At 35.4% G+C, this 25,445-nt stretch overlaps 4 protein-coding genes across 9 annotated transcripts; 2 read left to right on the top strand and 2 right to left on the bottom strand.

Annotated features, from left to right (window-relative positions):
* Positions 1-364: 364 nt before the first annotated feature.
* On the bottom strand, positions 365-14,680 carry LOC7465200 (CBS domain-containing protein CBSX3, mitochondrial). 4 transcript variants are annotated; one of them, XM_024583610.2, is made up of 6 exons: positions 14,653-14,680; positions 2,851-3,118; positions 2,637-2,718; positions 1,071-1,144; positions 927-987; positions 365-822 (listed from the first exon to the last, which is right to left on the bottom strand). In XM_024583610.2, the coding sequence occupies exons 2-6, from the start codon at positions 3,106-3,108 to the stop codon at positions 680-682; spliced, it is 618 nt and encodes a 205-aa protein (XP_024439378.1). In that variant the 5' UTR covers positions 3,109-3,118; positions 14,653-14,680; the 3' UTR covers positions 365-679. The 4 variants fall into 4 exon arrangements, with proteins under 4 accessions (XP_024439378.1, XP_052302462.1, XP_052302463.1 ...); XM_052446502.1 differs by lacking the exon at positions 14,653-14,680 and adding an exon at positions 3,969-4,135; XM_052446503.1 differs by lacking the exon at positions 14,653-14,680 and adding an exon at positions 3,848-3,946.
* LOC7464755 (uncharacterized) lies at positions 4,246-7,449 on the top strand. Of its 2 annotated transcripts, XM_024583607.2 has the most exons (9): positions 4,246-4,388; positions 4,514-4,622; positions 5,143-5,247; positions 5,339-5,399; positions 5,563-5,601; positions 6,320-6,432; positions 6,668-6,914; positions 7,056-7,102; positions 7,174-7,449. In XM_024583607.2, exons 3-9 carry the CDS (start codon positions 5,146-5,148, stop codon positions 7,354-7,356), a joined length of 792 nt encoding a protein of 263 aa, XP_024439375.1. In that variant the 5' UTR covers positions 4,246-4,388; positions 4,514-4,622; positions 5,143-5,145; the 3' UTR covers positions 7,357-7,449. The 2 variants fall into 2 exon arrangements, with proteins under 2 accessions (XP_024439375.1, XP_024439373.1); XM_024583605.2 differs by having other exon boundaries at positions 4,330-4,622.
* Positions 8,027-14,802, bottom strand: LOC7465201 (light-mediated development protein DET1). Of its 2 annotated transcripts, none has more exons than XM_024583603.2 (12): positions 14,653-14,802; positions 13,798-13,943; positions 13,305-13,723; positions 12,957-13,185; positions 12,495-12,668; positions 11,733-11,801; positions 11,510-11,566; positions 9,997-10,077; positions 9,744-9,908; positions 9,482-9,577; positions 8,583-8,682; positions 8,027-8,345 (listed from the first exon to the last, which is right to left on the bottom strand). In XM_024583603.2, exons 2-12 carry the CDS (start codon positions 13,867-13,869, stop codon positions 8,209-8,211), a joined length of 1,599 nt encoding a protein of 532 aa, XP_024439371.1. In that variant the 5' UTR covers positions 13,870-13,943; positions 14,653-14,802; the 3' UTR covers positions 8,027-8,208. The 2 variants fall into 2 exon arrangements, with proteins under 2 accessions (XP_024439371.1, XP_024439370.1); XM_024583602.2 differs by having other exon boundaries at positions 9,997-10,083.
* A 4,880-nt stretch (positions 14,803-19,682) lies between these two features.
* On the top strand, positions 19,683-22,415 carry LOC7464756 (ent-kaurenoic acid oxidase 2). The gene is made up of 8 exons (XM_024583201.2): positions 19,683-19,915; positions 20,488-20,965; positions 21,079-21,345; positions 21,439-21,528; positions 21,626-21,704; positions 21,811-21,917; positions 22,026-22,147; positions 22,272-22,415. The coding sequence occupies exons 1-8, from the start codon at positions 19,683-19,685 to the stop codon at positions 22,375-22,377; spliced, it is 1,482 nt and encodes a 493-aa protein (XP_024438969.2). The 3' UTR covers positions 22,378-22,415.
* The last annotated feature ends 3,030 nt before the right edge of the window (positions 22,416-25,445 follow it).

A 25,445-nucleotide genomic window follows, 5' to 3' on the forward strand; every position in this document is an offset into this window, starting at 1 on the left:
AAAATAAAAAAATAATATTAAATTTAAAAAATTCTTAAATTAAACTCTTTCTTCACCCCTTTTATAACCCCTTTTTATAATAAATTTTGAAACTAAAAAGTTCAAAAATTAATAAAAATTAATTCTTATAATTATTTATAAAAAAAAACAATAATTCTTTGAATAAAAAAACCAATAATTTTTTAAAATTAATTTATCATTCATCCATAATTTATTTAAATATTTAATTAAAAGGACTTAAATCACCAAGTTCAACTAATTTCTTAAATTTTTTTCTATATATAGAAGCAGGAGATCAATTTGGACATAGGGATCAGGTTATTAGTATGCGGAATATTTAGAAACTACATGAAATGTCTCATGCTAACCCAAACCTTTCTTCATGAAAGGCATTGATCATGCGCATCATGAAGCATATCCATCCAAGGTTCAATAACAAAGTTCTTAGCAACATCACAGTGCTTCTTATTGACCTGGTACGCAGGTTCAAAGAAAGAAAAAAACCTAGCAGTCTGCATGCTGTTATTTTCACATCAGAGTAGGCTGATGTGGAAATGCCGAAAATCATAAACAGGCGATACAAACAAACCATATTTACAGACTCTTCTACACTTGCTGTCTTCCAAGAGCAGGTACATTAGCAGCACCCTGTTATGTTTGTCATCATCATTATCTAGTCTCAGTAACCTCCTTGTATGTAAGCATTCAGGCGGTCCACCTCCTCCCGGTGCTCACTCACCACAGCACGGACAACATCTCCAATTGATACCATGCCAATCATTTCCTTATCATCAATCACAGGAATGTGCCTGATGCGTTTATCTGCCAGCCATTAGAGGTTCCAAGCTTTATACCATCTTTTATTTGAGAAAGTGATCAATAACTAGCAAATGGAAACATCCCCCACTTAGCAGTGGGTATAATACCTGTCATCAATTGCATAGCCTTCAGAACTTTGGTATCTGGCGTGACAGTGATGAGCTTGTTCTGCAGCCGCCAAGCATGATTAAGCAACATGTTAACAACTTAATACAACCAACTTATGCTCTTCTAAAGTAATGACATTATACCTCTTCAGTCATGATGTCCCCAACCTTGGTTGACTTGGATGATCTTCCCTGCACAATGATCTTCCGCAGATAGTCTGGAAGTTTTCAGCAAACAGAATTAATTTCAGTTGACTAGTAGTGCTACCTGTAGCATCATTAAAATTACAATGGGAAATGTAAAATGCAGGTGAAAGAGAAACTGGATTTAAAATACAGTTGTCTCTTTAAAACAAAGACTGGTGTCAGTTTAAAATACAGTTAATTTTCAAATTAGTGTTTGTTTAAATAATAAAGAAAAGAAAAGAATGGTAATGAACTGTCAGAATTGTCTATGGACAATTCCAAAAGGTATTACATACACGGAAGAACTCTTGGCTTTTCAGAAAACTCTTCCTTTTATTTTTCTCTTAAAAAAAAAACCATTATATTTGTCTGCACATATTTCTATTCAGAATTACGTTTACAAATTTTTTATTCGCTGTTTTACTCTCGTTAGTTAGTGATATCGTGATATCAAGGTTAAGTGATTGAATAGGCTTGGGAAACATATTGCAATCAAGTTGCAAGCACTAAAAGGCGGATAATAATTCGTTTTTAAAGCCAAAGAATTGATCATTGTTTCAATCTACATCTTCAAGTTCATATTCTGTAAACAAATTCATAAGCTGAATTCTTTTATATGTTAGATTCATATATGTTTTTGTACGTATAAGAAGGAACCATATCAATTATTGGGGTGATTTACAGGAAATTGGTGGCAAACCAAGGGAATCTTACATTCTCCACTATGCTATTCAGATGCCATCATGAAAATTTTCATATACCAGGAAAAAATAAAAGCCAAGTGGTTCCCTGATTCCATTCAGTGGTTCCTGACAGCTACAGGTAAAGATGCTTAGGATGGTTCTAACTTCTAAAGACAGCCAGGATAGCCCAACTAATCTCCTAGGCCAATGTGTACACACACAGACATGCACAAAAGCATCAGAAATCCAATGATGATGATTTCTTGAAATCAAATAGGAGAGCAAGTTGTCTATGCAACTGTCGTAATGCAAGTAATGATTTCTCCATCACAAGAATCTTTTGAGGAAAAGGGTTTTCCCCCGAGATCTCAAGAAAATAATGAAATAAATGTCTCTTTTCACGAGAAAGCACTATAATGCGACATATAAGCTGCAGGGCTTACGCTAAGATGGGCTATATGTCCTGCAGCCCGTAAGGAATTTCTTTCCAATGTGGGAACCCACATGTACAACCAACTTAAGAAGGTGTTACAACTTCCAAATAAGTGCAGTGAGGGAAAAGAAAAGGAAAAACAAAAGTTGAAATGTCAAAAAAATATGTAAATAATCTAACAAATTGTGATTAAAACTACTAGAACATTTAGTACTAAATTCATGGTGCATGTTAGACTATAAAATTAAACCCAACTAGAAAGAAGAAAACGGAAAGGAAGAGATGTTATAATTTCCAAGGGAAATGGAACAGATGTTATAATTTCCCACTGCCTTAAAAAAGTGTTTCATGTACATGCAAACCTTAATCCATAAGCTTTTTTTAATACAGTAGGAACTTTTGAAATACCTCTCTCTGTGATGATTCCTGCAATTGATTTCTGCTCTCCAGGTTTGACAACAACCAAGGCTCCAACGTTGTGCTGTGTCATCTGGAGAGAAATGCTTTATTAGCCCAAATGCTAAAGAAAAGTGGAATATGCTTGTAATAAGTTTTTCAATCAACTAATGATAATAATGATAACGACAAGCACAATAGCTAATACAGAAGTGAAGATGCTTACCGACTTGACAGCATCATAAACAGTGTCATCCGTAGTGCACCAAAGCCACGAGCCATCTGCACCTTTACCTTTCTCTTTGAGGATGTCAGCAATTCTGGTGCTCTCAAAGCCATGCTCTTCTATACGAGCAGATGAGACTGATTCAAAACGAGAAAACACAATGGGCCGCAAGAGTGGACTCAAAACACGGACATGTTGCAAGAGTGAATCTTTGACAACATTTCCATGGGTTAAACATGCACGAAGTGCCCCTTGCATTTTTTTTTTCCTGTGAAAAAGACGAGGTTATAGATGTTAGGCTTAAGGATTTTGAAACAAACAAGGAACGTAGCTCCCATATCCAGTACACATATGCTGCTGTAAAATAATTACATGTAAAGAAGAGTAGTAGTGTGGCCGGTTAGGAAAACTTGAAATAGTTGTCACAGGTGAGAAAACTGTAAAGATCTCAAGTAAATTTTAATGCAGATGGGTATATATTTAAAAAAAAAGGTGAAAAAGGAAAGAAACGGAAGCACACATGTATGCATGTCTAATTAAAGAGATAGACTAAGTTATTGCATACAGTTTATATAGCGAATTAAAGCAGTAGGTGATTGCCAATCACGACTTCAGACGATTATCAGTAATGGTAAGAGTGAGAGACGGAGGATTAATTATGTGTTGCTTTGTATCTGGGACACACACGCACACCCATCAATCGATAAACGAGCGATTGATTTAATAAGGGATATTCATATGATGCATACTAGTCCTAAACATGACTTAGATCTAATTATTATTATATATCCATGGAAGCTAGCAGTAGCAAAAAAATGAATGGATAATTAAATCAGGGTACTGGGAGTAGTTAAACATGGATATGGATGGACAAAGTAACACAACACTCACTTTGTTTATTGGAAAGATCTGATGGCAAGCTAGCTAGCTAGCTATCTAATTGAGTTTATTTATGAAATTAAAGCAGGCAGCAGCGGCAGCTAAGAGCAATACTTACTATTACATACAATACAATATATAGCGTTGGTGATGTGATGTGATGGACGATGATCAATCTGTCATCAAGATAGATCTAAGATATATAGAGATGAGAAACAGAAAGAAAGATAGAAGGATACCTGATAGTGAAAGGCAGAGAGAGAGCGAGAGTTGAGTCTCCAAGTGAAGAAGAGGAGGAGGAGGAGGAGGAGGAGGTTAACAGGTAGCAGCAGCAGAGCTATCAATTGGCCCACCAGTACGAGTACTAGTTGAGACTTGAGATAAACTTCACCACTTTATAAAATAATATAATATAATATTAGTACCAATACAAATATTGTATTTGTTGGATAAAGATATGGATAGATACAAAGCACTACTAGCACTAGCTAGGTAGCGGCTCACATGATTCTTCCTCCTCCTCCTCTCGATCATCGTAATCGATGGAAGAGAGGACACGTGCTCTCTTTCTGTTACTGTCTGTCTGTCTGTAGGTAAAATGCAGTAGCAACAAGCACAAGCAGCAGTGCTACCACAGTAACCGTTAATGCTTTTGAGTGGTAACTCATTTTCACCGTAGATATAAAATATGGGCCCAATCTCTACTATTGGGCCCTTTTGTTATTATTATTAGAAAAACTGACCCAATTTAATTTGATTACTCCTATTTATGTATTTGGAACAGAACAGAAGAAGGAATTCAAGGAGAAAGCACGCAGAGGCATTGGGTGTTTTTGCAGCTGCAGTGAACAAACGAAGCTTGAGCCAGAAGGAGAAGGAGAGTAGCAGAGCAGGTAAATCTGTTTCTCCTTTCCATGCTACTATGTAAATGGTTGAATTCAATTTGATTATTATGTGATTAACCATCCACAAACTGTTCGTACTCCATATATTCTGCTGTGCTAATTTCATGCTTTTATTTTATGATGAAAGAGTATTGCTTCTACTCTTTTTTCACTAATAATAACAATCAGGCTTTTATTCAATAATAATATGATTCTTTACCATAAATAATTACATGAAGAATTACTTTAAGCAAAAATAATAAATGTATGGTGAATGAATGAAGAATGTTATTGATTTATAGATAAATAAATAAAAAGAACCCTAATGTTGAAAGTCAGACTTAGTAATTGCAGATTGGTTGTGCCTTTTCAATTGCTCCTTTCCTTCTAATTCAAATGCTAACCGATTTCTGCTCATAATCATCCACCACCACCACCACCATTATTATTATTATTATTCCCCTTTTCTTTTCACAATGCTAACACTGTTATAAATTATTTTTTTCTTCAAAATTATGGCAATGGCAAGGCAATGGAAGGAAATTTGAATGAATTTCTAGTAGGGCAGCTGCCAACTGTCATCTACACTCCTCATTTTATCACACAGACTGAAGAAACCCATCTTCTACAAAAGGTGGCAATACACTCTTCAGTAATTTCCAACTTTTTTCGATTTTGATTTCGCCTTTCTTTTTCACTGGATTCGCTTTATGTTGGCTTTGCAGATTTATGAAGCCCCTTTATCAAAGTGGAAATCTTTGAAGAACAGAAGACTTCAGAATTGGGGTATGTTGGAATTTTTTTTTGTTTTTTCACTCCCCTTCTCTCAACTCCCCCCCCCCCCCCCCTGCAAACTACACACAGAAGCTGTAGTAGAAGAAAAGGTGCACAGAGTTTCTCCGATTGATAGTATTCCCCCCCTACTACCCTTGGTCTTTGGTATTGACAGGTGGTGTCGTCCACGAAAAAGGACTTCTACCCCAAGACTGTAAGTGGAAATAAATTTTAGTCTTATTATCTCTATAAGGGGTTTGAGCAGTTGCACAAATATTAGCAATCAACTATTCTTTGAGATATGTTTCTCTTCTTGTGTTATCAAATTTGTTCATTTATTGTTTTCTACCTTAAAGATTATGGTTCAGACTTGCAAATTGGAACTTCCTTTAATGGTTTACATCCTGATTTCTGCTCCAGTATATCAAGTTAAAATCAACCCTTGACTTCTTCTGGATTTGCAATTACTGATTCTGTGGTTGTCTCTTGAAACAAAAGAAGTATGCGGTTCGGTTATCTGTTTGGCAGCTTAGTTCCAATTGTGGATGGTGTTAAATGACAATAATTACTGGTTTTATGAGGTTAAACTGAGTGAGGAAGTGATTTCCTCCACCTATTTGGATCATTTAGGGAAATTTTCACCGTACACTAATGTTTGGTTACACCAGTTGGGTGGTAGCCCTACTGGTAGGTAATTTTGTAACACTTTATGGGAGGTCTCGAGTTTGAGCTCCCACTCCATCCTCTCATGGATTAAAAAAATAAGGTTTAGTTACCTTCTTTAAAAGCTTTTTTAAGTTACATTTGAACAGGTTGAGGACATGTCTTTTGGAAATTGTCATGCTCATAATTTAATGTTTTTAACTTTTTATTTCAATGTTGATTCTAATGTGATATACTTTTTTTAAGTCTTCTGTCAAACTCCATTGCAGTGCCTCCCTGGTTAACGATGATTACACAAAGAATATCAGAAGAATCAGGGCTGTTCCCCTCAGCAATCAATCACGTTCTCATCAATGAATACCTTCCTGACCAGGGAATAATGGTTTGTTTTTGTTGTCACACAAGCGCTCATGCCCATTGCTGGTGGCCTCCCCTTGGAAATCTTAGTGCTTCATGTTTTTAACTGTCACTGATTAGATCACTGACATTACCATTTAGCATTATGTTTGTTCCAAAAGGAATTATTATGTCTCATCCCAGCAATCTAAGTTTGCTACAGTATATGACAGCATAATTGTGGGCTCTGGTTCTTATGTTCTTCGTTGTTTGTCATACAGCCCCACCAGGATGGACCTGCATATTTTCCTGTAGTAGCTATACTTTCTCTTGGATCGCCTGTTGTCATGGATTTCACTCCACATTCACGGTTAAGAACATGCACAGACACGTGGAAAAATGAAGTTGATGAACAAAATTTTGGTCGAGAAGCTAAAGAGACTGAGACAGAACAGATGGATAATCCTGAAACTTCAGTTCTATTGATGCCTCAGAGTCTACTTATATTCAAGGACAATGCCTACTCAGGTGGCTTCCTATGTTTTTCTTTTTTCTTGATGCAGAAGAGAGCTTGGTTGGTTTTCACTTTCCAAGCATCTCTACGTTTATATGCTCTAAGAGTACCATAAATATGTTAAGAAACTGACATCATTATGCTCTGGTTTCCAGACTACTTGCATGGCATAAAAGATAGCGAGGTTCATCATTGTGATAAGGTAATTTAAGCTCTGCAAATTACATGTTCCACAATGGGTTGGTAGGTTCACTATGGCTTGTGTTCTTTCAGGCCATAAATGAAGTTGAAGCTCTTGCACATGATAAACTCAATGAACCCTCCTTTGGCACTGAGAGTGCTGCTGTTCAAGATGTGGGAAGTGGAGATCGCAATGCCATCCATCGGACAGCAAAAAGAATTTCATTGACTTGTCGAGTAGTGTTGAAGGTTCACAAGAATATATTCAAGTTTTAAATCTTTATTTATTTATTTATGTAATCAGTTTTGATTTAAACTGCACATTTAAAACTGAAACTGGTTTGAATCCTGCTCTTTGTTGGGATGATAGTTCCTTTCCTTCTTTCTTTTTTTTTTTCACTTTTTTTAGGGTTTGGATCAAGAGTTGGTCTATGACAGGACGTAGACAAATTGCGCTTGGTTAGTTTAAATGAACAAACAAGGAAAGAAGGCTGATTTACAAGTTTGGTAAAGAAAAAAAAAGAGAGAAAAGAGTCGCCTGATGCGAACCATATTTCTTGTGTTTGAAATGGAGCCGAGGTGCTTGATGCAAACCACTACATTGGCGTTGCAAATAATAAAAATTGAATTAATATGGTTAGTTTAAAGCAATAAATTGTTTGATGTGCTTGACTAATTCCAATTTGAACAAAAAAATGGTCAACTATAGAGAGTTATTTGTAATATATTTTAACCAAGGAACCTATTTGAAAAGGATGTAAACGCTAATTGAGTGGTGTTCAATAATTGGGGGATCAACAAAGGACTTATTTGGAAGCAACCTCAGCATGGGAACTAGATGAAGTGTTGTAATAATAAGATTTTTGTTCCCGTCAGAATGGCGCAACATCACCGTTGCTACTGTGGGGGGGGGCATAATGGTGTTTTGTTACAGAAATATAACCACTTCGGAAAAATACATGCCACTTTGATAAGCATAATGTTACAAGCCCTATAGATAAACAGGATTTGTAGTCAAAGAAAAAGCTATTGACTAGTGTACTCTCTCTCTCTCTCTCTCTCGAATTTCATCTCAAAATAGAGGCTGCTTACAAATGGAAGATTGACATCCAAGATTAGGAGATATCTTCACCCTCGAAAGTGAATATTCACTGATGGTTGCAAGAACAGCGTCTGCTGAATGGAAAGAGCCAGGGGTAAAAAAGGATGGAACAGGAATGACGACACCTTTTTTGTTCGACCATCTAAACTTCCAGCTTCAGGACCTAATTGAGAAAACAGAGCACAATTACCATCCACCCACTTCAATAATATTCAGCAAATGGAAACTTAGAATGGTGCAAATGAAAACAATAGTTCTGGAACAACACAAGCGGGTTGATTCATGAAAACAATCTTGCTGAAAATTACAATAACCACTTGATGATTCACATGCAGAAACTCCCATAATCTGTTGCTTATGGTCCTTCGGGCCTAAAACTCTTTAAGGTGAAGAAACATACCTGGCTTAATCTTAAATTTTAGGGTATGTGGTTGCCTTCTAGAAATGAACTTGATAGGATGATCTGTCGATGGTCTATGCCGGTCAGTCGCAGATATCAGCTACAACAGCAGACCATTAACATGGGTTTAGATGGTGCACAACCAATTGACAAACAAGCAGAAATGAGCAAAACATGCCCACACAAACGCTGAGACAATTATAAAGCAGAAATGACCCATTTTCAAAGATCTGTGCGCGATTAAAAAAATCTAGACTACTCATATAGGAGGGGATATGGCTAAAACCACTACTTGCCAGTTTTACATTTATAATTCAAGGCAGCCCCCAAGGAGGTACAAGCCATGTACAAAAACAAGAAGCTCATATACAAAGTAGTTAAGAAGGGACAGAGTTTTAATCCAACTACCTAAAGTAACAGTTTTAAAGGTTCCAACTTCTTAAAATTGTCGATGTGTTAGAAGCATCTAAAAATTCTAGGACAATAAATGTCATCATCCTTCCTCTCTAGCTGTCTTCAAGAAATAAAAATATACATGCCCCAAAATATCATAGACGGAAGTTAAAGCAGTCTACACGAGTCATTTTAGAATCTGGCCCTACTGCTTTGCCCTTCAATTGTTTTCCGAGGGGAAAAAGGGCTTTAGACAGTATTAAGGTTAAAGGGAGTAGAAGCAGATCACTGACAAACATGTTTACAGAGGACAGTTGCATTCACCTTAGATTTAATAAAAATCAGAAGACGGAAGGACCAAAATATCCCTCATGTTTGTCTAAGCACACATGTTTAGTAACCAGATTGAAATAATAACCTTCCCCCTAAAATCTTGCCATGATCCAGGACACAAGCTTTGAGGGTGAGCATAAACAGGGAGAGGAGATGATAGGTTGGAATCAGACCTTTTCATCGTACCGAAAGAGAGATTGATCAAAATAGGGTGAAGGACTCAGTGATTGACAACTGAAAGGTAAAGATGTCAGCATCTTCTTCACAAACTGCAGAATTCATTATCTGATTAGATGATGCTATGGAAGCAGATGTAGCATATCACATATGAATACAAGGCAATTCATGGAATTTCATCACTGTGTTCCATGGGGGGGGGGGGGGGGGGGGGGGGTTTCAAGAACACAATTCACAAGTCATATACTCATACTTAACCTGTGAAAGACTGCTGGCTTTATACTTGATGGACCGTAGTTGCTCAAGAGCATGGATGTTATTTGAGTGTGATGATATGAAATTCATGTAAGATGAATTTCTTGACATAGCATAGAAGTGGTCGCAGAACTGCTCAAACAGGAGATAAAGCTCATCTGCTGAATTCTACACCAAGTAATAAATATGAGCATGCCAGAGCAGTGCATAAGGTTATTTAATGGCATTAAAAATATTATGATTCCCAAATAAATACCTGGTAAAACGCAACGATTTCAGTTGTCTCCATGTTATATACAGCAAAGAATGATGCATGGTGATCAGCACTTCGTGATACCTGAAGCTACAAATATGCTATCACCATTATCAAAATATTCCAGTGCAAAGCACAATGACCGATTTGCATGAGAAAGTGACAATTTATAGAACTTCACATTCCATAAAGGCTTGCAAGGGCATATAAAAAATATAAATTGAACTGATAAAGGTTTAAGCTAATTACTACAAGATCTCAGACTTACAAAAGCATTGTTAACTTCACATTCCATAGAGCTAGTTATCTAGGATTTATCAGCTCAGAGCCCAACATCTACTTTTTTTAATTAACAAAGAATTCAGTAAATATCTTTGCTGTTTGTACAGGACATAGTGTTGTTCCAGACATAAGCATTGTTAGAAGTGAAAGTCAAAACAAAAAAAAAAAATAATAAGTGTCTAATAAGTTGCTAGGAGCAGGAAGCAATCTCAACAATCAGAAGCCACTCGCTGTACTTTTAGGTGTCTTAATCATTCCACAAGAAATCCATGGCATTCAACTTCCTTACATGAAATTCCAGAATTCCATACACATGATTGGAACATTAACCATCCTTATTGCTGCCAATTGGGCTGGATTTGGCAGGCTGTTCAAGATAAGGCCATATCTTTCAGCATGTTTCAAAATTGCAGCCTGACCGCTATCATCTGTTGTCCAGCCAACCCACATGCATTTCATTACTAAATTCAACTATAATATTTTTTGATATCATGTTCAATGATAGTTGAAATAGATATAAATGCTCTTAAGAAATAGAACTCATGGGCATAGAAGAGGAAGTGAGTAGAATTTGACAAATAGATTTGTACCAATTAAAAGACAAAATTTTCCAGTTTAACTCCAAACTAAATTCTACCATGCAACTCCATTTATGTTAGACTCCTGGAAACCCCCCACCAAACCCTGTTTAATGATATCTCAACAGTGTTGAGGAAAAAGCAATAGCACCCATCAGACCTTCTTTAATGCAATGACTGGAAAACACTGTTTCCCTCTTCCTACAATATGAGGTGTAGGGTGAGATCATGGATTCAATTGTGCTAAGAGAATTGAGTTTGCTTGCCAAGCCAAGGAGAAACAGAAAAGTATACTTGCTGTGGTATTTCATGTTATCTAGGATAACATCTATTTCATATGTTCTGGAAACATGCCCTCTTTTGTGATACATGAGGACTTCATGATCTCAATTATTTCCTAATCACAAATGGAATTTCATTAAAGCGACACTTTTTTCTATAGTGAGTAGAGTTCTTTCCATCATGCCACTACATTCCATTATCGTAAAGACAGCTGATTAACATATCTCTCTCAACAATCCCGAGTTGTTATACCCTCTTTTCCCTAGTTCTTGTTTTGGGGGGTGATGGTGGTGTGTTCCACATACAGTCCATGTAATTGATCATTCTCAGACCTTTGACATGATTCAAGTGGTAGAAAGCATAAAAAGCCTCACCCCTCCATCAACACTCCCAAACTTGATTAGCAAATGATGACGATCCAAGAATTGTACCTGTTCAAGAGTTATAAATAATTAATTACATGTGACATTGATGGACATCATTTAAAGTTGCTTTAGCATTGAGTGTAGAGAAAAAAATAAATCAAGATAGCACATTTTTGCAGCTCATCTAGCAGAAGGGGGAAACATTTAAAAAACAAAAACTTTATTATCTCACCTTCCAAATAATCAAGTCGACATAATCTTGAAAATGGAAATAGAATTTCTTCTTCAAGCACTGGACCCTCTGACAAAGTAATGCTATTACTGTATAAAAATACTTGTGAAATATTCAAAATAGTTCCCATCAAGATATTAACCATTAAAAGCATTCCAGATCCACCACACAGTTCCTCAATGAAGTAATTAAAAAAAACCCAAGAAAGTGAATACATTAATATAATGCAAAATAAAATATCCAAAATTGGCTAAATTTAAAAATAAAAAGGAAAAAAAGGAAAAGGAAAAAACTTTGCATGCCTTATAAACCATAAAGGTAATAAGAAAAACAAGAGAATTTTACAAGCCAAGTTTTTCAACCACAAATGATTGTCATGTTGTCTCATTGAGTATTCTGAATATTAGATAGTTCAAAATTCCAATTATTGTAGTAGATATATTCTGAATAAATAATGAATCCTGAGCTGTGATGCACATATAGAAGTCAAGAATATGCGCAGTCACCAAAACAAGTAATACAATACTAACTTTATCCAAAACTTCAAAAGTTCACCAACCAAAATAAAAATGTACGGACAATGAAGTCCTACAGTGCAATAATGTAAGGAAAGAAATGTAACTAGAAAATACCTGAATTGCAGCATTTGTCATTCACTAGTATATGAATTGTTCAGAACATCCAACAAGATGATGAGATTAATTTTCAAAGATAGTCTTGTGACCTTATCAAAACATGGAATTGGAATGCCAAATAACCAACCTGGAATTTATCAGTTTCTTCACTCCATATTCCTTGAAAAATGAATGAGAGCAAGCGTTGTTTAATGCCACAAAGAAAAGAATTGTCTGAATTCAGCTGATTACTATGGACACCATTATCGACATGATTCCCAGATGATTGATGCAGTTTACTTCTGTCAGCCACTGCCATGCACTGCAATCCATGGCTCAACAGTCAGTTGCCAATTGCACACCAGGCACACAAATAGTAAGTTTACAAAAGCTAAACTATTGCCAAAGAAGAGAGACAGCTATGGCATGTTCGTGAAACTGCATAAAGAAGCTAAGACACACAAATAGTAAGTTTACAACAGCCAAACTATTGCCAAAGAAGAGAGACAGGTATGACATGTTCATGAAACTGCATAAAGAAGCAAAGGTATTAAGTGTATTCAAAAGCTCAAGTGGTGCTTTACATATGGTAGTAGTGGATGACACTTGCCTGACTGTTAGAATTAAGAAAAAGTTCATCATCTTCACGACAAAATGCACCTATCGCACGCACATCAACAAGGTTACCAGATTCCCTAATTTGGAGAATGTATATTGTCTGATAGCGAAGCGACACAACGGCCAGTAAATCATCATACAGGAAGACACCCATGTTATGAGCCAAGTTAATAAAATCATTGCGAAAGACCTTCTCATCTAGTATCACCCCATCTTCCAACCTAATTATAAACACATAGCAAAGGAATGAAAAAGAACAAATACAATGGGAAAAATGAAGCAGAGGAATATTGAGGCATTGACCTTTGCATTTGGGATATTGGTGAAATATAAAGTGTACCTCAAGAGGTGAAAAGTAATTCTTTCTATGGAAGGGACTCCTTGAATAGCTCCTCCTATAGCAGGTGCATCATGAATTTGAGCAGTGGAAGTAGCAAAGAGTCCGAACTGGTTGGTGATGACATATAGAAAGAAATCTTTGCAAATAACCTCATTGCTGGAAGCAAGGGGGACACAGTAGAGTTGAGTGAAGAAGCTGTCGAACCTCTTAGCTCTAGATGGAAGATGACAATCTTCTTGTTTGTAGGAATAGGAGAGCCAAGTGGGTCTATAAACAATGAGATCCTGGTGATTTCTGCTAAAACTAATGAGGTATTGACCATCATCGGTGAATTTGCGGAATGAATGATCGGGGCATTCAACATCATATATGGTAAAACTAGGCACTAAATTCTCATAGAATCGCCGAGCACAATGAACCTGGAAACATGCATTAATTTTTGGTGTGATAAAAAAGAAAAAGAGGAGACCATGTGTGTGTTTTAGTTACATACGCTGGTTCCAGGAGGAGGAGTTTGGATTTGGCGCTGAAAAATCCTGGCAACCACATTGTTGTTCCTCAACATATCAGCACACTTCTGCTGCTTTTGCTTTTGCTTTTGCTCTTGCAATTGAAGAAATCATATGGTAAAAGAAATCCCTAAATCCACATAAAATCAAACACAGCAGCAGCAGCTATGAGTGAGTGATCGCAACAATTTTTCCCGAAAACTAGGAGTGATTAATTAAATGAAGAAGACATAATATGGAGCAGTACAATTTTATGACAAAAATTGATTTTCGATGAAAGTAATAAGAGAAGAAGAAATAGTAAACTATGGATTGAACAATGAATGTCACAAGTCCAATTAATCAAAGATAGAATTAGGAAAGTTAGGTAATATTACTATGAGATAGCCCTAAACACATCGAAGAAGCCGGGTTATAATAGCACACCATTCATTCAACAAAGTCGTTTAAACTTGTAAACTGTCAACCGTTGTGGAAATATCATTAGTCCGACTTCGTTACACAGTGGTGACAGATGCTACAGTTTAGTAGAAATGTATGTATTATATGATTAGTGTGGATGGAGATGATTATGGCAAACAAGTTTTCTTCTATCTTCATCAGCTATGATTTACTTTCCATTTAGCCTTATAGCAAAAGAGATTTGTCCATTTTTTTTCTTTTTGTAGTGCTTTTTCCTTCGAGAACATGGAATCTGATGTTGATTCTGTGTTGAGTAATAGGAGTATTAGTATTACATACAATACAATACCTAAGAGTTGGTGATGTGACGTGATGGATGATGATCAATCTGTCATCAAGATCGATCGAAGAATTGAAGAAGAAGAAGAAGAAGATACCTGATAGTGAAAGGCAGAGGGAGAGGGTGAAATCTCCAAGTGAAGAACAAGAAGAGATAGCAGCAATAACAATAACTATAAGGTTAATTAAGGCAGCGGCAGCAGCAGAGCTGTCAATTGGTCCACCAGTGAAGATGAGAGTACTCATACAAGTAAAGATAAAGTTGTGGATAGAGATACAAAGCGAAGGCACACACACAGCGCTATGGAGGAGACGAGAGGAGAGTGCATATGAGTATGTTTTCTTTTTTTCTTTTTCTTTTTCATTTACTTTATCACAGCAGTATTTATTTATGTATGTGTTTTTCTTTGCAGCGGGGCACAATTTAGCCCATTATCAATTAAGCCTTGGATTTTTTTTATTTTATTATTTTCCCCTTCGAGTTAAATAATTTCACCCTTTCATTACAACCATCCATTTTAATGGCAATAAATAAATTCTATTTGTTTTACATGTGGTCGTTAAATATTTTCATCAAAATAAATTTAAGGTTTCCTTTAAAGTAATACTAATGTCACGGCATGAAAATAAGCTTTCATATTCCATGGATGACAATAATCATGCCAAATCATAGTAAATCTCTTTTCCCAACTTTATCATGGTTAAATGGAAAAATTATTCTTTTGGATAAATCAAACTTATTTAGCGATTTGAACCAAAGCTATAAACAAAACCTATAAATAATATAGATTCCATGTTTTTCAAATTATTAATAATTATATTATACTAGTGATTAAAAATATTTAGTTTATATTCAAACATAAAATATATTAAAGAAAAGTTTAGGGTTCATACAATTTTAAATCTATAAGCATGTAAAATAATAACTCATAGCTTCAACAAATATAATAATAGAATTTTAACATATATACTAAACATATATTCAAACTTACAATTGATATCAATTCAAAGTTCTATCATACATATTAATAATAAAAACATATATGTTTAAATTAGAACAAAATAAGATACTTATTTATCAAAATACTTTAAGGTAATGAAACTTTTGTTGTCAAAGATGAACTTTTTATCTTAAAGTTTTATCACTTCTCATTTGTGTATCTAGAATGTTTACAACGTACCTTTTAAGATTCTAACAATTCCACATTTATAAACTCTTGACTCCAAATTGAAAAAATTTTAACCAGAAAATATTAAATTATAAGGAAAACTTTTATGAACATCGATGAAGATTTTTAGTATACTCGTGTCATAATTAGACTGAAATAAAAATTTGATCAATACCCAAATTTTACCAATGATCTAGTTTTTTATTGAAATAATATTTGAGAATTATTAAGGGGCATTTTTATAAAGTTGAAGAAAAAATCACTCCTCCCTTATAAGTTGTAGCCGACAACATGAAGAAGGAGAATGACTTCAAAGTTTCTTCTTCTCATTCATCTTCTTATTTTCTCTCAAACATTAAGGCATGGAGAGTGTGAGTAAGAAATTGTTACATAAGAAAACAAACCAAATTAGTAAGCTTTAAGGATAGACAGAGTGATTGGGGGTGTTAGGTGATGGAGAGAAAGTTTGCAAAATTGGAGGAGAAATAGGAGATCCTTGAAAATTATTGCAGAAAGCTCATTAATTGGTTAAGAAATTATTTTACACTTTTGTATTCTTAAATTTTGATGGGGGATAGAAAATCTCTAATTTGTGAATTTTAGGGTTGTGTAATTTTTTTTAATAAAAATGTAAAATTATGTAATTTTTAGTTATTTGGGGTTTAGATGAAATGATTAAGAACTTTAATTGAAGAAATTAAAAAATAAATTAGCACAAGTGACGGACCATTGTTAGGGGATTTGAAAACTTGATTAAATTAAGTTGATTTTGATGTATTAATGATGATAAGAATACTTGAAAGTTGTTTATGTTGTGTTTGCCTTGGTTTGGGTCTGGTTGGTCCCAACCCGTTGCGATGGGTGTTTGCTTTGGTTTTTTATCTCAATCCTTTAGGGGCCATTTTTGTTGGTTTATGTTTTGGCTTCCGGGCCTGTTTGGTCACAACGTTTATGGGTATTTCCCTTAGATTTCAGACTCTGTTGGTTTTGACCCATCACGGCCCATTTTGATGGGTATTTGCCTTTATTTTCGAGCCTAGTTGGCCCTACCCGTCAGGGCTCGTTTTGGTGGTTATTTGCCTTGGATTTCAGGCTTGTTTGGTCCTATCTTGTCAGACTCGCTTTTTAGGGTGTTTGATTCGGTTTTCAAGCCTAATTGGTCTTGGCCCATCGGGGCATGTATTGGTGGATATCTACCTTGAATTTTGGCCACGGTTACTCTTGGCCCATTTTAATGGGTTTTTGCCTTGGTTTTCGGGCCTCGTTGGTCTCGGCCCATCGAGGCTTGTTTCGGTAGGTATGTGCCTTGGTTTTTAGGTCCCGTTGGTCCTAGCTAATCAACACTCGTTTATGTTGTTATTTGCCTAAGATTTTAGCCATGGTGGTCCTAGCCCGTCTAGGATTGTTATTGTGGGTATTTGGCTTTATTTTCCGGCCGAGTTGGTCTCGCCCTATCGAGGCTCGTTTCAATGGTTATTTGCCTTAGATTTTCATACCAGGTTGGTCTCAGCTTATTAGGGCCTATTTCAGTGAGTGTTTGCCTTGGTTTTCAGGCCTGGTAGGTCATAGTTGGTCCTAGCCCGCTTCGATTGGTATTTGCTTTGATTCTTCGACCAGGTTGGTCCCAGCCCGCCGGGGCCAGTTTCGGTGGTACTTGATTAAATCCAATAATTAAGCCATTAAAATCTAATAATCAATCTTACCTAAAAATCATTGCCTTGAATTAAATCCCAGATCTTTAGTCTATAATTCTAGTTCTCTCCCTAATAAAAAGCCCACACAAACCACAGAAGAAAGAAAACGAACATTGGAAAAAAAAACCTCATTTCCCTACCCCTTTACTATTTGTCTTTATAACAAATTCGATTTTAACACCCATCAACACTAGAAATATTTTTTGTCTCCCTTTCATCCCATCCAACAACACTGAAATTCTTCATCTCAACACTACATACCAATCAATAAGGAGCACTATATGGGAATTCATAAGAAAAACAATACTATTATTGCCCAAAACCAATCTTCATCGATAACAAGACTAGAAAATAACAATAACATATCTAGCCTCCATCATCAAATACTAAAAATCCCCAGTCTCTCCAATCTTCATCCCTAACAAATACAACATCAATAATAGATTAAACCTGAGTCTCCAATATCCATTCATCAAACAATCTCTATCAAAATAAAAACCAAAAACCTTCAATCATAACTAATTTTCTTAGGATCGTAGAAACAACAACATAGCCCCTCATCTTTCATACTTTTCTTAGTGACTGCCATTGTTAATCCTCCCAAAAAAATTACCATTATGACACTTACAAAGCTATCCCTCTTCAAAACACTTACATAATTGCTTATCACTACCAAAAACCATTACCTTCCCTGTAAAAAAAAATTCAACAACCTTCTCCAATAAATCAGTCCCCATCATCAATTGACTCAAAACTACCACAACTTCTCAATTAATCCACCACAATTACATCATCATAACCACAACATCTAAATCAACCAAGCCTCCAAGAACCAACCCAGCAACCATTAAGACCTTGACCGATCCAATGCTCACAAACCCAGCCAATCACTAGTAAAGATCCAAACTAAATATGCCAAAATCCAAGGGACCATATCAGTTAGCACTTTCGTGAAAAGACAAGTCGCCATTTTAAGAGATTAATGTCAATTTTTTTAAAAAAACCTAATCAACGAGTCTTCTATTTTTAGAGACTGATGTTGAATTTTTCATGCATAGTCAAATCAAAGAGTTTTCTAAGATAATTGACGCTGATTTTTTCACAAATAATTAGAAATAAATTAAAATACAAATGGTAAATAAGCTAAAAATAATTAGAGTAATTAATGACAATAAAAAAGATAAATTTAGAAGATACCACGTAGTAAATGTAACTTTATTTAATAAAGGATATGGTAAAAGTAACGTTTGTCTTTCATTAGATATAATTAACCATTTACCTAAATCTTTAAAAATAGTGCTAATCTTTAGGATTCTCACTTTCCTCTAATTAGTAGGTTGCGACTCCAACTTCCCATATAAATTTCAATTTTATTTTAGAGAGTCCCATTTTATATTCGGATGTGAGTTTGGTTAGGTAAGCTATTGCAAATCAACCATGGAATGATTATAATAATCATTAAAAAAAATTATTGTATTTTAATTAATATTGTTTATGGGGTCAAACTTTATTATTAATAGACACTTTAATAGTGAAAATACTTTATTGTTGTTGTGTTTATTCATGCATTTCATTCAATTTAATTAAGTGAAAGATTTCTCTTAAAATAATAAATATATAAATGGACAATACCTTTAATACAAGAAAAAGAATATTGGTACATGTTAAAATGTACATAATATTATAGAAATCAATTTTAATTGGAATATGATTTTTATTTTTTCATTTTTTTTCAAGTGAAAAATCTTCTTAATACACTTTTTTTAAAAAATTTTATGAGTTGAAAAAATATTCTGAAACTCTAAGAAATGAACATGTTATGATTTTTCATTAAAAAAATTAAAATGGAAAAGAATTTTTTTTATACTAAACATGACCTATATTCCTAAGATAATACAATAACTACGAAAAAGAAAAAAAAGAAACAAAATCTGTAAAAGGGAGAGGGGTAAATCCAATTTCCAAAAACCATAATATATCCATATAAAGCCGTAATAAACACCAATACTCTGTATCCATCACATTTTTTCTTTCCTAATCTACATCATGAATTCAACATTATTAGGAAAACAAAAATCCCACCCATATCTCTTTTCTTACCATATACAATCCATACGTATTATGCGTATATTTACAAATGGTGTGTACTCATATATACCCAGTTACCCACTCACATAATACAACAACATTTTCATATCATAATACTACTGTTTTGGCTCTCTCATAACTATCAAAACTTGTTATATCAAATTAAGCTAGTAAGGTATGGGGTTGGGATCCATATGGGTGGTCTTAGTAGTCATATTTTGTGGATTAGGGGTTGGACAATGGATTCTAAAGAGAGTGAATTGGTGGTTGTATGAAGCTAAGCTAGGGGCAAAGAAGGATTCACTTCCTCCAGGGGATTTGGGCTGGCCTTTCATTGGGAATATGTGGTCCTTTCTCACAGCTTTCAAATCCAGTGATCCTGATTCTTTCATCCGCAGCTTCGTGAATAGGTATCTACCTTCCTTCCCCCCCTCTCTTCCCTTTGTATATACATATACATGTATATGCACGTATAAATCCTAGCATAAATACCTCAAACTTCAAACTCTTGCAAATTAATAGCGTAAGTACCTATATCCACTGTAAAGCCACTATTTTTGTATTTCTCCAAAAGCACTTGAGAATCTGTCCTAGTACAACAACCTAGGTATTGCTAGTGTTATGCATATTAAACTCTAGTCCTCTACATGATTACAAAAGGAAAGCTATCAAATTCCTAATCCAGCTAACTCTTTCAATTATTTATTTACTTGATACTTCAAATCTGAAGTATATGGATGTGATTCAGAAAGTTCCTTGCCACTTCCACAATCCACACCCTTAACTAGTTTCCTTGAAATATTTGAAAAATTAGTTACATTATTTTCAACTTTTAATGTTATCTTTTTTTAAAAAAAAAGAGGGAGAGAAAAAAATGCCTTTCCTAATTTCTTAGCCAAAGTTCATTCTTCAACTTAAGAAACTCGGATTAATTAATTAATTAATGATATATTACTAAATTGAATGGAACTATATGATACAGATATGGACATACTGGAATCTATAAGGCCTTCATGTTCGGGAACCCTAGTGTGTTGGTAACAACTCCTGAAGGATGCAGAAGATTATTAACCGATGACAATGCATTTAAACCTGGTTGGCCACTTGCTACATTGAAGCTCATTGGAGAGAAATCCTTTATTGATATTCCTTACGAAGAGCACAAGCGCCTTCGCCGCTTGACATCCGCATCTGTCAATGGTCATGAAGCATTGTCTACTTACATTCCATATATAGAACAAAATGTTATAGCTGAGTTGGAAAAGTGGACCACCATGGGACAGATTGAGTTCTTGACTAAAATGAGAAAACTTACCTTTAGAATAATCATTTATATATTTCTTAGCAAAACAAGTGAGAGGGTCATGGAGGCTTTGGAGAAGGAATACACCACTCTTAATTATGGAATCAGAGCCATGGCAATCAATCTTCCAGGATTTGCTTATTATGAAGCGTTAAAGGTTTATCATCCCTTTTCTTTATTTCTACTGTGATTTCTTACTTGTCAACTTTAGCATTGTCTAATTGTTTTTTGCTAGTGGGGATTGGGTTAATGAATTTTCACTAATTCCAGGCTCGTAAAAAACTTGTGGCTATATTCCAATCTATTGTGGATGGGCGTAGAAATCTAAAGAAGGATGATGTTACAAACACAAAGAAGAAAGATATGATGGACTCTCTGTTGGATGTTGAGGATGAAAATGGTAGGAAATTGACCGATGAAGAAGTCATTGATATTATGTTGATGTACTTGAATGCAGGCCACGAATCTTCCGGCCATATCACAACATGGGCCACTATTTTCCTCCAGGACCACCCTGAATATTTCCAAAAAGCTAAGGTATGTATTATAATTCAATTATTTTTCATGACATGTACTATATTCCGTTGAGAGTTTATGTGTGCATTGATAAATCGCTTGATTACATTTTAGGAAGAGCAAGAACAAATTATAAAAAGAAGGCCACTAACACAAAAGGGATTGTCACTTAAGGAAGTCCGAGAAATGAAATATCTTTCCAAGGTATAATCTATCAATGGTGCTGTCATGCATTTTATATTCAGCTTCTACTAAATCCATCAAGTTTATAACATATTTTTGTTTTTTTAATTTGTTATAGGTAATTGATGAAACTCTTCGTATGGTAACATTCTCTCTCACTGTATTTCGAGAAGCAAAAACAGATTTTTGTATGAATGGTTAGTTCTAGAATCTTATCTCTAGTAGAGTTTGTGTAAAATTTTACTATACTCTCTGATAGACCTGTAGTTCGGTCACTAACTTATATAATGGTATGGTCTTCAGGTTATACCATTCCAAAAGGTTGGAAAGTTCTGGCTTGGTTTAGGACAATTCACTTGGATCCAGAAGTCTATCCAAATCCAAAGGAATTTAATCCTTCTAGATGGGATGTAAGTGAATTAGACTGCATAGTTTTTATATATAGTCGTACGCAGACATATCGTTTGATGATTAAGATATAAAATAATATTAACATGCTTACTTTAACTTGGTTGTAGGATTACACACCCAAAGCAGGGACTTTCCTCCCTTTTGGAGCTGGAAGCAGGCTGTGCCCTGGAAATAATCTTGCCAAGCTTGAAATATCTATTTTTCTACATTATTTTCTCCTAGATTATAGGCAAGTCTCTCTCTATTGTATATTGCTTGAAGCTCATATTATACTCGTTTTACCTACTTGTATTTTGCATTATTTTTTCCAAGATATGTTATTATACAATACTGTATTTGTTTTGTGGTTACAGGCTTGAACGTCAGAATCCAGAATGTTCTTGGAGATTCCTACCCCATACAAGACCAATAGATAATTGCCTGGCAAGAATCAAGAAAGTTTCATCCGAATCTGTGTGAGAAGAAAAAGAAAGGGCATTTTTTTATGCTTAAAGAAAATAATAAACTTTTAGGATTTTGGTTCATTAGATGACCCATGTACACATTAGTAAGAGCAGAAAAAATAAACCATAGCAGACAAGATAAACCGGTGCTCCTCCTTTTATAAGATTGCCCATTTACACATTGTCTTTGTTCTATCATCTTCTTTTCATATGGCACTATACAATTTTGTTTGATCAATTAAGATAATTCTGGATCAATTGAGCTACATGATTTTTTTCTTCCTTCCAACAAAGATAAACTAAAACTAGGTATTTAATCATAAATGAAGACATGTAGTTGCCTTGCAAACCAAGTGAAGTGCAAAGGTTATCTATTTTATTTATCACACGCATGTAAGAAGATAGGTGTTAAGAAGAAAGAAAAAATGTAGAGAATTAAAATATAAAGAAAATTAAAGAAAGTTTGTAAAAAAAACAAGTTAATAAACGAAAGAAATTGAATTGAATAAATTATGTATTTAGGATTGACCAATGTTTATAGTAGTTGTATGACATTATTTTAACTTGAAATTGTCTCTATCCATTTGAAAACATAATCTATTGCGACTAATATGTATAAAAAAACAAATGAGGGAGGATGTAACCCCCTAATAAAAAATAGATAAATTTAGGTTAAATAGGGTAACTATTACTTGAAAAATAATAAATAGAGATAAAATTTTATAAATCGAGATGAATATTTTCGGGAGATTAATTTAAAATTCATAGAATATAAAATAATAAAATAGTATGCGAAATATTAACTAATGATAAATCGCGAAAACTCCCTGGCTAGGTAAAAATAATAATTTGAAGGAGGAAATTTTGTAAATTGGGTGTTATTATGTGTAAAATAGAAGGAAACGTCAAATAAATCAATGCATGACCTTTCGCATGAGAAACATTGAATTTCAGTATAATTACCGCGCACAATCATGCTATTGGGATTGAAAATGGTAATAAACTTTGAGGAAAAGTTTAAGATAATTATGAATAAAAATCTCCAAAGAATTAGTCTAAGATCCAAGATGATTTAAGTAAATTATATGGTATGCGAAATTCAAATTTTGGCGTGAAATTTCTGACTATCCAATTTTACAATATTGAACGTATCTTCTAATCTGACCATTGGATTCAGCTAACATTTTATGTGGGGTCTTAAGACATCCATTGGAATTCAGAAAGGTCCTCAAAATAAAGACACAGTGATGGGTTAGTACAATAAACCAGAATTGAGGGTTAAGTAGGAGTATAATAGTAATTGACCTAGAAAAAACCAATATAAATATATGTTCTTAAACAAATGGAAGGATGAACATGGTGTAAAGATAATAGATATGGTGATACATGAAAACACTTTGTGTGTTTGTCAAATTTATCTATTTCATAACTAAAATTCTAGTAGGGTTTATGGTTTAGAAGTTAAGAGTTTTAGGGTTTTGTGTTTAGAGTTTGAGTTTGGGGTTTATGGTTTGGGGTTTTGAGTTTTGGGTTTAGAGTTTTAGGTTTTAGAGTTTAGGGTAATGAGTTCAGGGTATAGGGTATATAGTTTAGGGTTTAAGGATTTCAGGGTTTTAGGTTTTGGGGTTAAGATTTTAGGGTTTAGGGTTGAGGATTCAAGGTTCAAGACTTTGGGTTTTGGTGTTTAGGGTTTTAGGATTTAGGGTTTAGGGTTTTAGAGTTAGGGATTTGGGGTGAGGGTTTGAGGTTTAGGGTTTCGGGGTTTAGGGGTTTAGGATTTAGGGTTTGAGGGTTTCAGGTTAGGGTTTTAGGGTTTGGAGTTTGGGGTTTAGGGTTTGGGGTTTCGGGTTAGGGGTTTCGGGTTTAGGGTTTAGGGGTTTGGAATTTAGGGGTTTGGGGTTGAGGGGTTTTGGGGTTTGGGGGCTTTGGGGTTCTGGGTTCGGGGTTTGGGGTTTCGAGTTTGGGGTTCAGGGTTTCGGGTTTCAGGTTCAGAGGTTTCGGGTTCAGGGTTCAGGGTTTCGCGTTTCGGGTTTAGGGTTTTGAGTTTTGGGTTTGGGTTTCAATTTGGGGTTCGACGTTAAGAGTTTGGAGTTTAGGGTTCAGGGTTTGGGGTTTCGCGTTCGGGGATCGGGGTTCAGGTTCATGGTTCAGAGTTGAGGGTTTAGGATTCGGGTTTTAGGGTTTAGGGTTAAGGGTTTAGGGTTTTGGGGTTTAGGGTTTTGGGTTCAGTTCCGGTTTCGGGTTTGGGGTTTGGGGTATCGGGTTTTCGAATTCAGGGCTTGGGGTTTCGGGTATGGGGTTTGGGGGTTTCGGGTTTGCGGTTTCGGGTTTTCGGTTTTTGGGTTTTAGGGTTTCGGGTATAGGGTTTCCAGTTTAGGGTTTTAGGGTTTTAAGGTTTTGCGTTTAGGGTTTTCGAGTTTCGGGTTCGGGTTTGAGGTTTAGGGTTTCAGGTTTAAGGTTCGGGGTTCAGGGTTCGGGTTTGGGGTTCGGGTTTTGGGATTTGGGTTTTGGATTCGAGTTTGGGGTTTGGGGTTTGGAGTTTCAGGTTTTTGAATTTGGGGTTTGTGGTTTCGGGGATGGGGTTTGGGGGTTTAGGGTTTGGGGCTTCGGGTTTTAGGTTTTTGGGTTTTAGAGTTTCGGGTTTCGGGTTTAGGGTTTTAGGGTTTCGGGTTTCGGGTTTAGAGTTTTGGTTTTTAGGGTTTCGGGTTCGGGATTCGGGGTTCGGGTTCGGGTTCGGGTTTAGGGTTCGGGGTTTCAGGTTCGGGTTCGGGGTTCAGGTTTTGGGTTTCAGGTTTGGGGTTCGGGTATGGGGTTTCAGGTTTTTGGATTTGGGGTTTGGGGTTTCGGGTATGGGGTTTGGGGGTTTAGGGTTTGGGGTTTCGGGTTTTAGGTTTTTTGGTTTTAGGGTTTCGGGTTTCAGGGTTCCGGGTTTGGGTTTTAGGGTTTTGAGTTTCAGGGTTTTGGGTTTGGGGTTCGGGTTCAGGTTTAGGGTTTAAGGTTCGGGGTTCGGTTTCGAAGTTCGGGTTTCGGGTTCGGGTTTGGGGTTTTGAGTTTCAGGTTTTTGGATTTGGGGTTTGGGGTTTC

This window comes from Populus trichocarpa, chromosome 13 (genome assembly GCF_000002775.5).
Source record: "Populus trichocarpa isolate Nisqually-1 chromosome 13, P.trichocarpa_v4.1, whole genome shotgun sequence".
Classification (NCBI taxonomy): Eukaryota; Viridiplantae; Streptophyta; class Magnoliopsida; order Malpighiales; family Salicaceae; genus Populus; species Populus trichocarpa.

Bases quoted from the DNA above. Each gene is read 5' to 3' on its own strand.
- LOC7465200 (XM_024583610.2), bottom strand. From the start codon at position 3,108: ATGCAAGGGGCACTTCGTGCATGTTTAACCCATGGAAATGTTGTCAAA. The intron at 2,719-2,850 runs GTAAGCATCTTC...ATTTCTCTCCAG, and splicing joins TTTATGATGCTGTCAAGTCG to ATGACACAGCACAACGTTGG. The intron at 988-1,070 runs GTATAATGTCAT...TGGCGGCTGCAG, and splicing joins GGGACATCATGACTGAAGAG to AACAAGCTCATCACTGTCAC.
- LOC7464755 (XM_024583607.2), top strand. From the start codon at position 5,146: ATGGAAGGAAATTTGAATGAATTTCTAGTAGGGCAGCTGCCAACTGTC. The intron at 5,248-5,338 runs GTGGCAATACAC...TTGGCTTTGCAG, and splicing joins AAACCCATCTTCTACAAAAG to ATTTATGAAGCCCCTTTATC. The intron at 6,915-7,055 runs GTGGCTTCCTAT...TCTGGTTTCCAG, and splicing joins CAAGGACAATGCCTACTCAG to ACTACTTGCATGGCATAAAA.
- LOC7465201 (XM_024583602.2), bottom strand. From the start codon at position 13,869: ATGTTGAGGAACAACAATGTGGTTGCCAGGATTTTTCAGCGCCAAATC. The intron at 13,724-13,797 runs GTATGTAACTAA...GCATGTTTCCAG, and splicing joins CTCCTCCTCCTGGAACCAGC to GTTCATTGTGCTCGGCGATT. The intron at 11,567-11,732 runs GTGAGATAATAA...ACTCTTGAACAG, and splicing joins TCGACTTGATTATTTGGAAG to GTACAATTCTTGGATCGTCA.
- LOC7464756 (XM_024583201.2), top strand. From the start codon at position 19,683: ATGGGGTTGGGATCCATATGGGTGGTCTTAGTAGTCATATTTTGTGGA. The intron at 20,966-21,078 runs GTTTATCATCCC...CACTAATTCCAG, and splicing joins CTTATTATGAAGCGTTAAAG to GCTCGTAAAAAACTTGTGGC. The intron at 21,918-22,025 runs GTAAGTGAATTA...ACTTGGTTGTAG, and splicing joins TTAATCCTTCTAGATGGGAT to GATTACACACCCAAAGCAGG.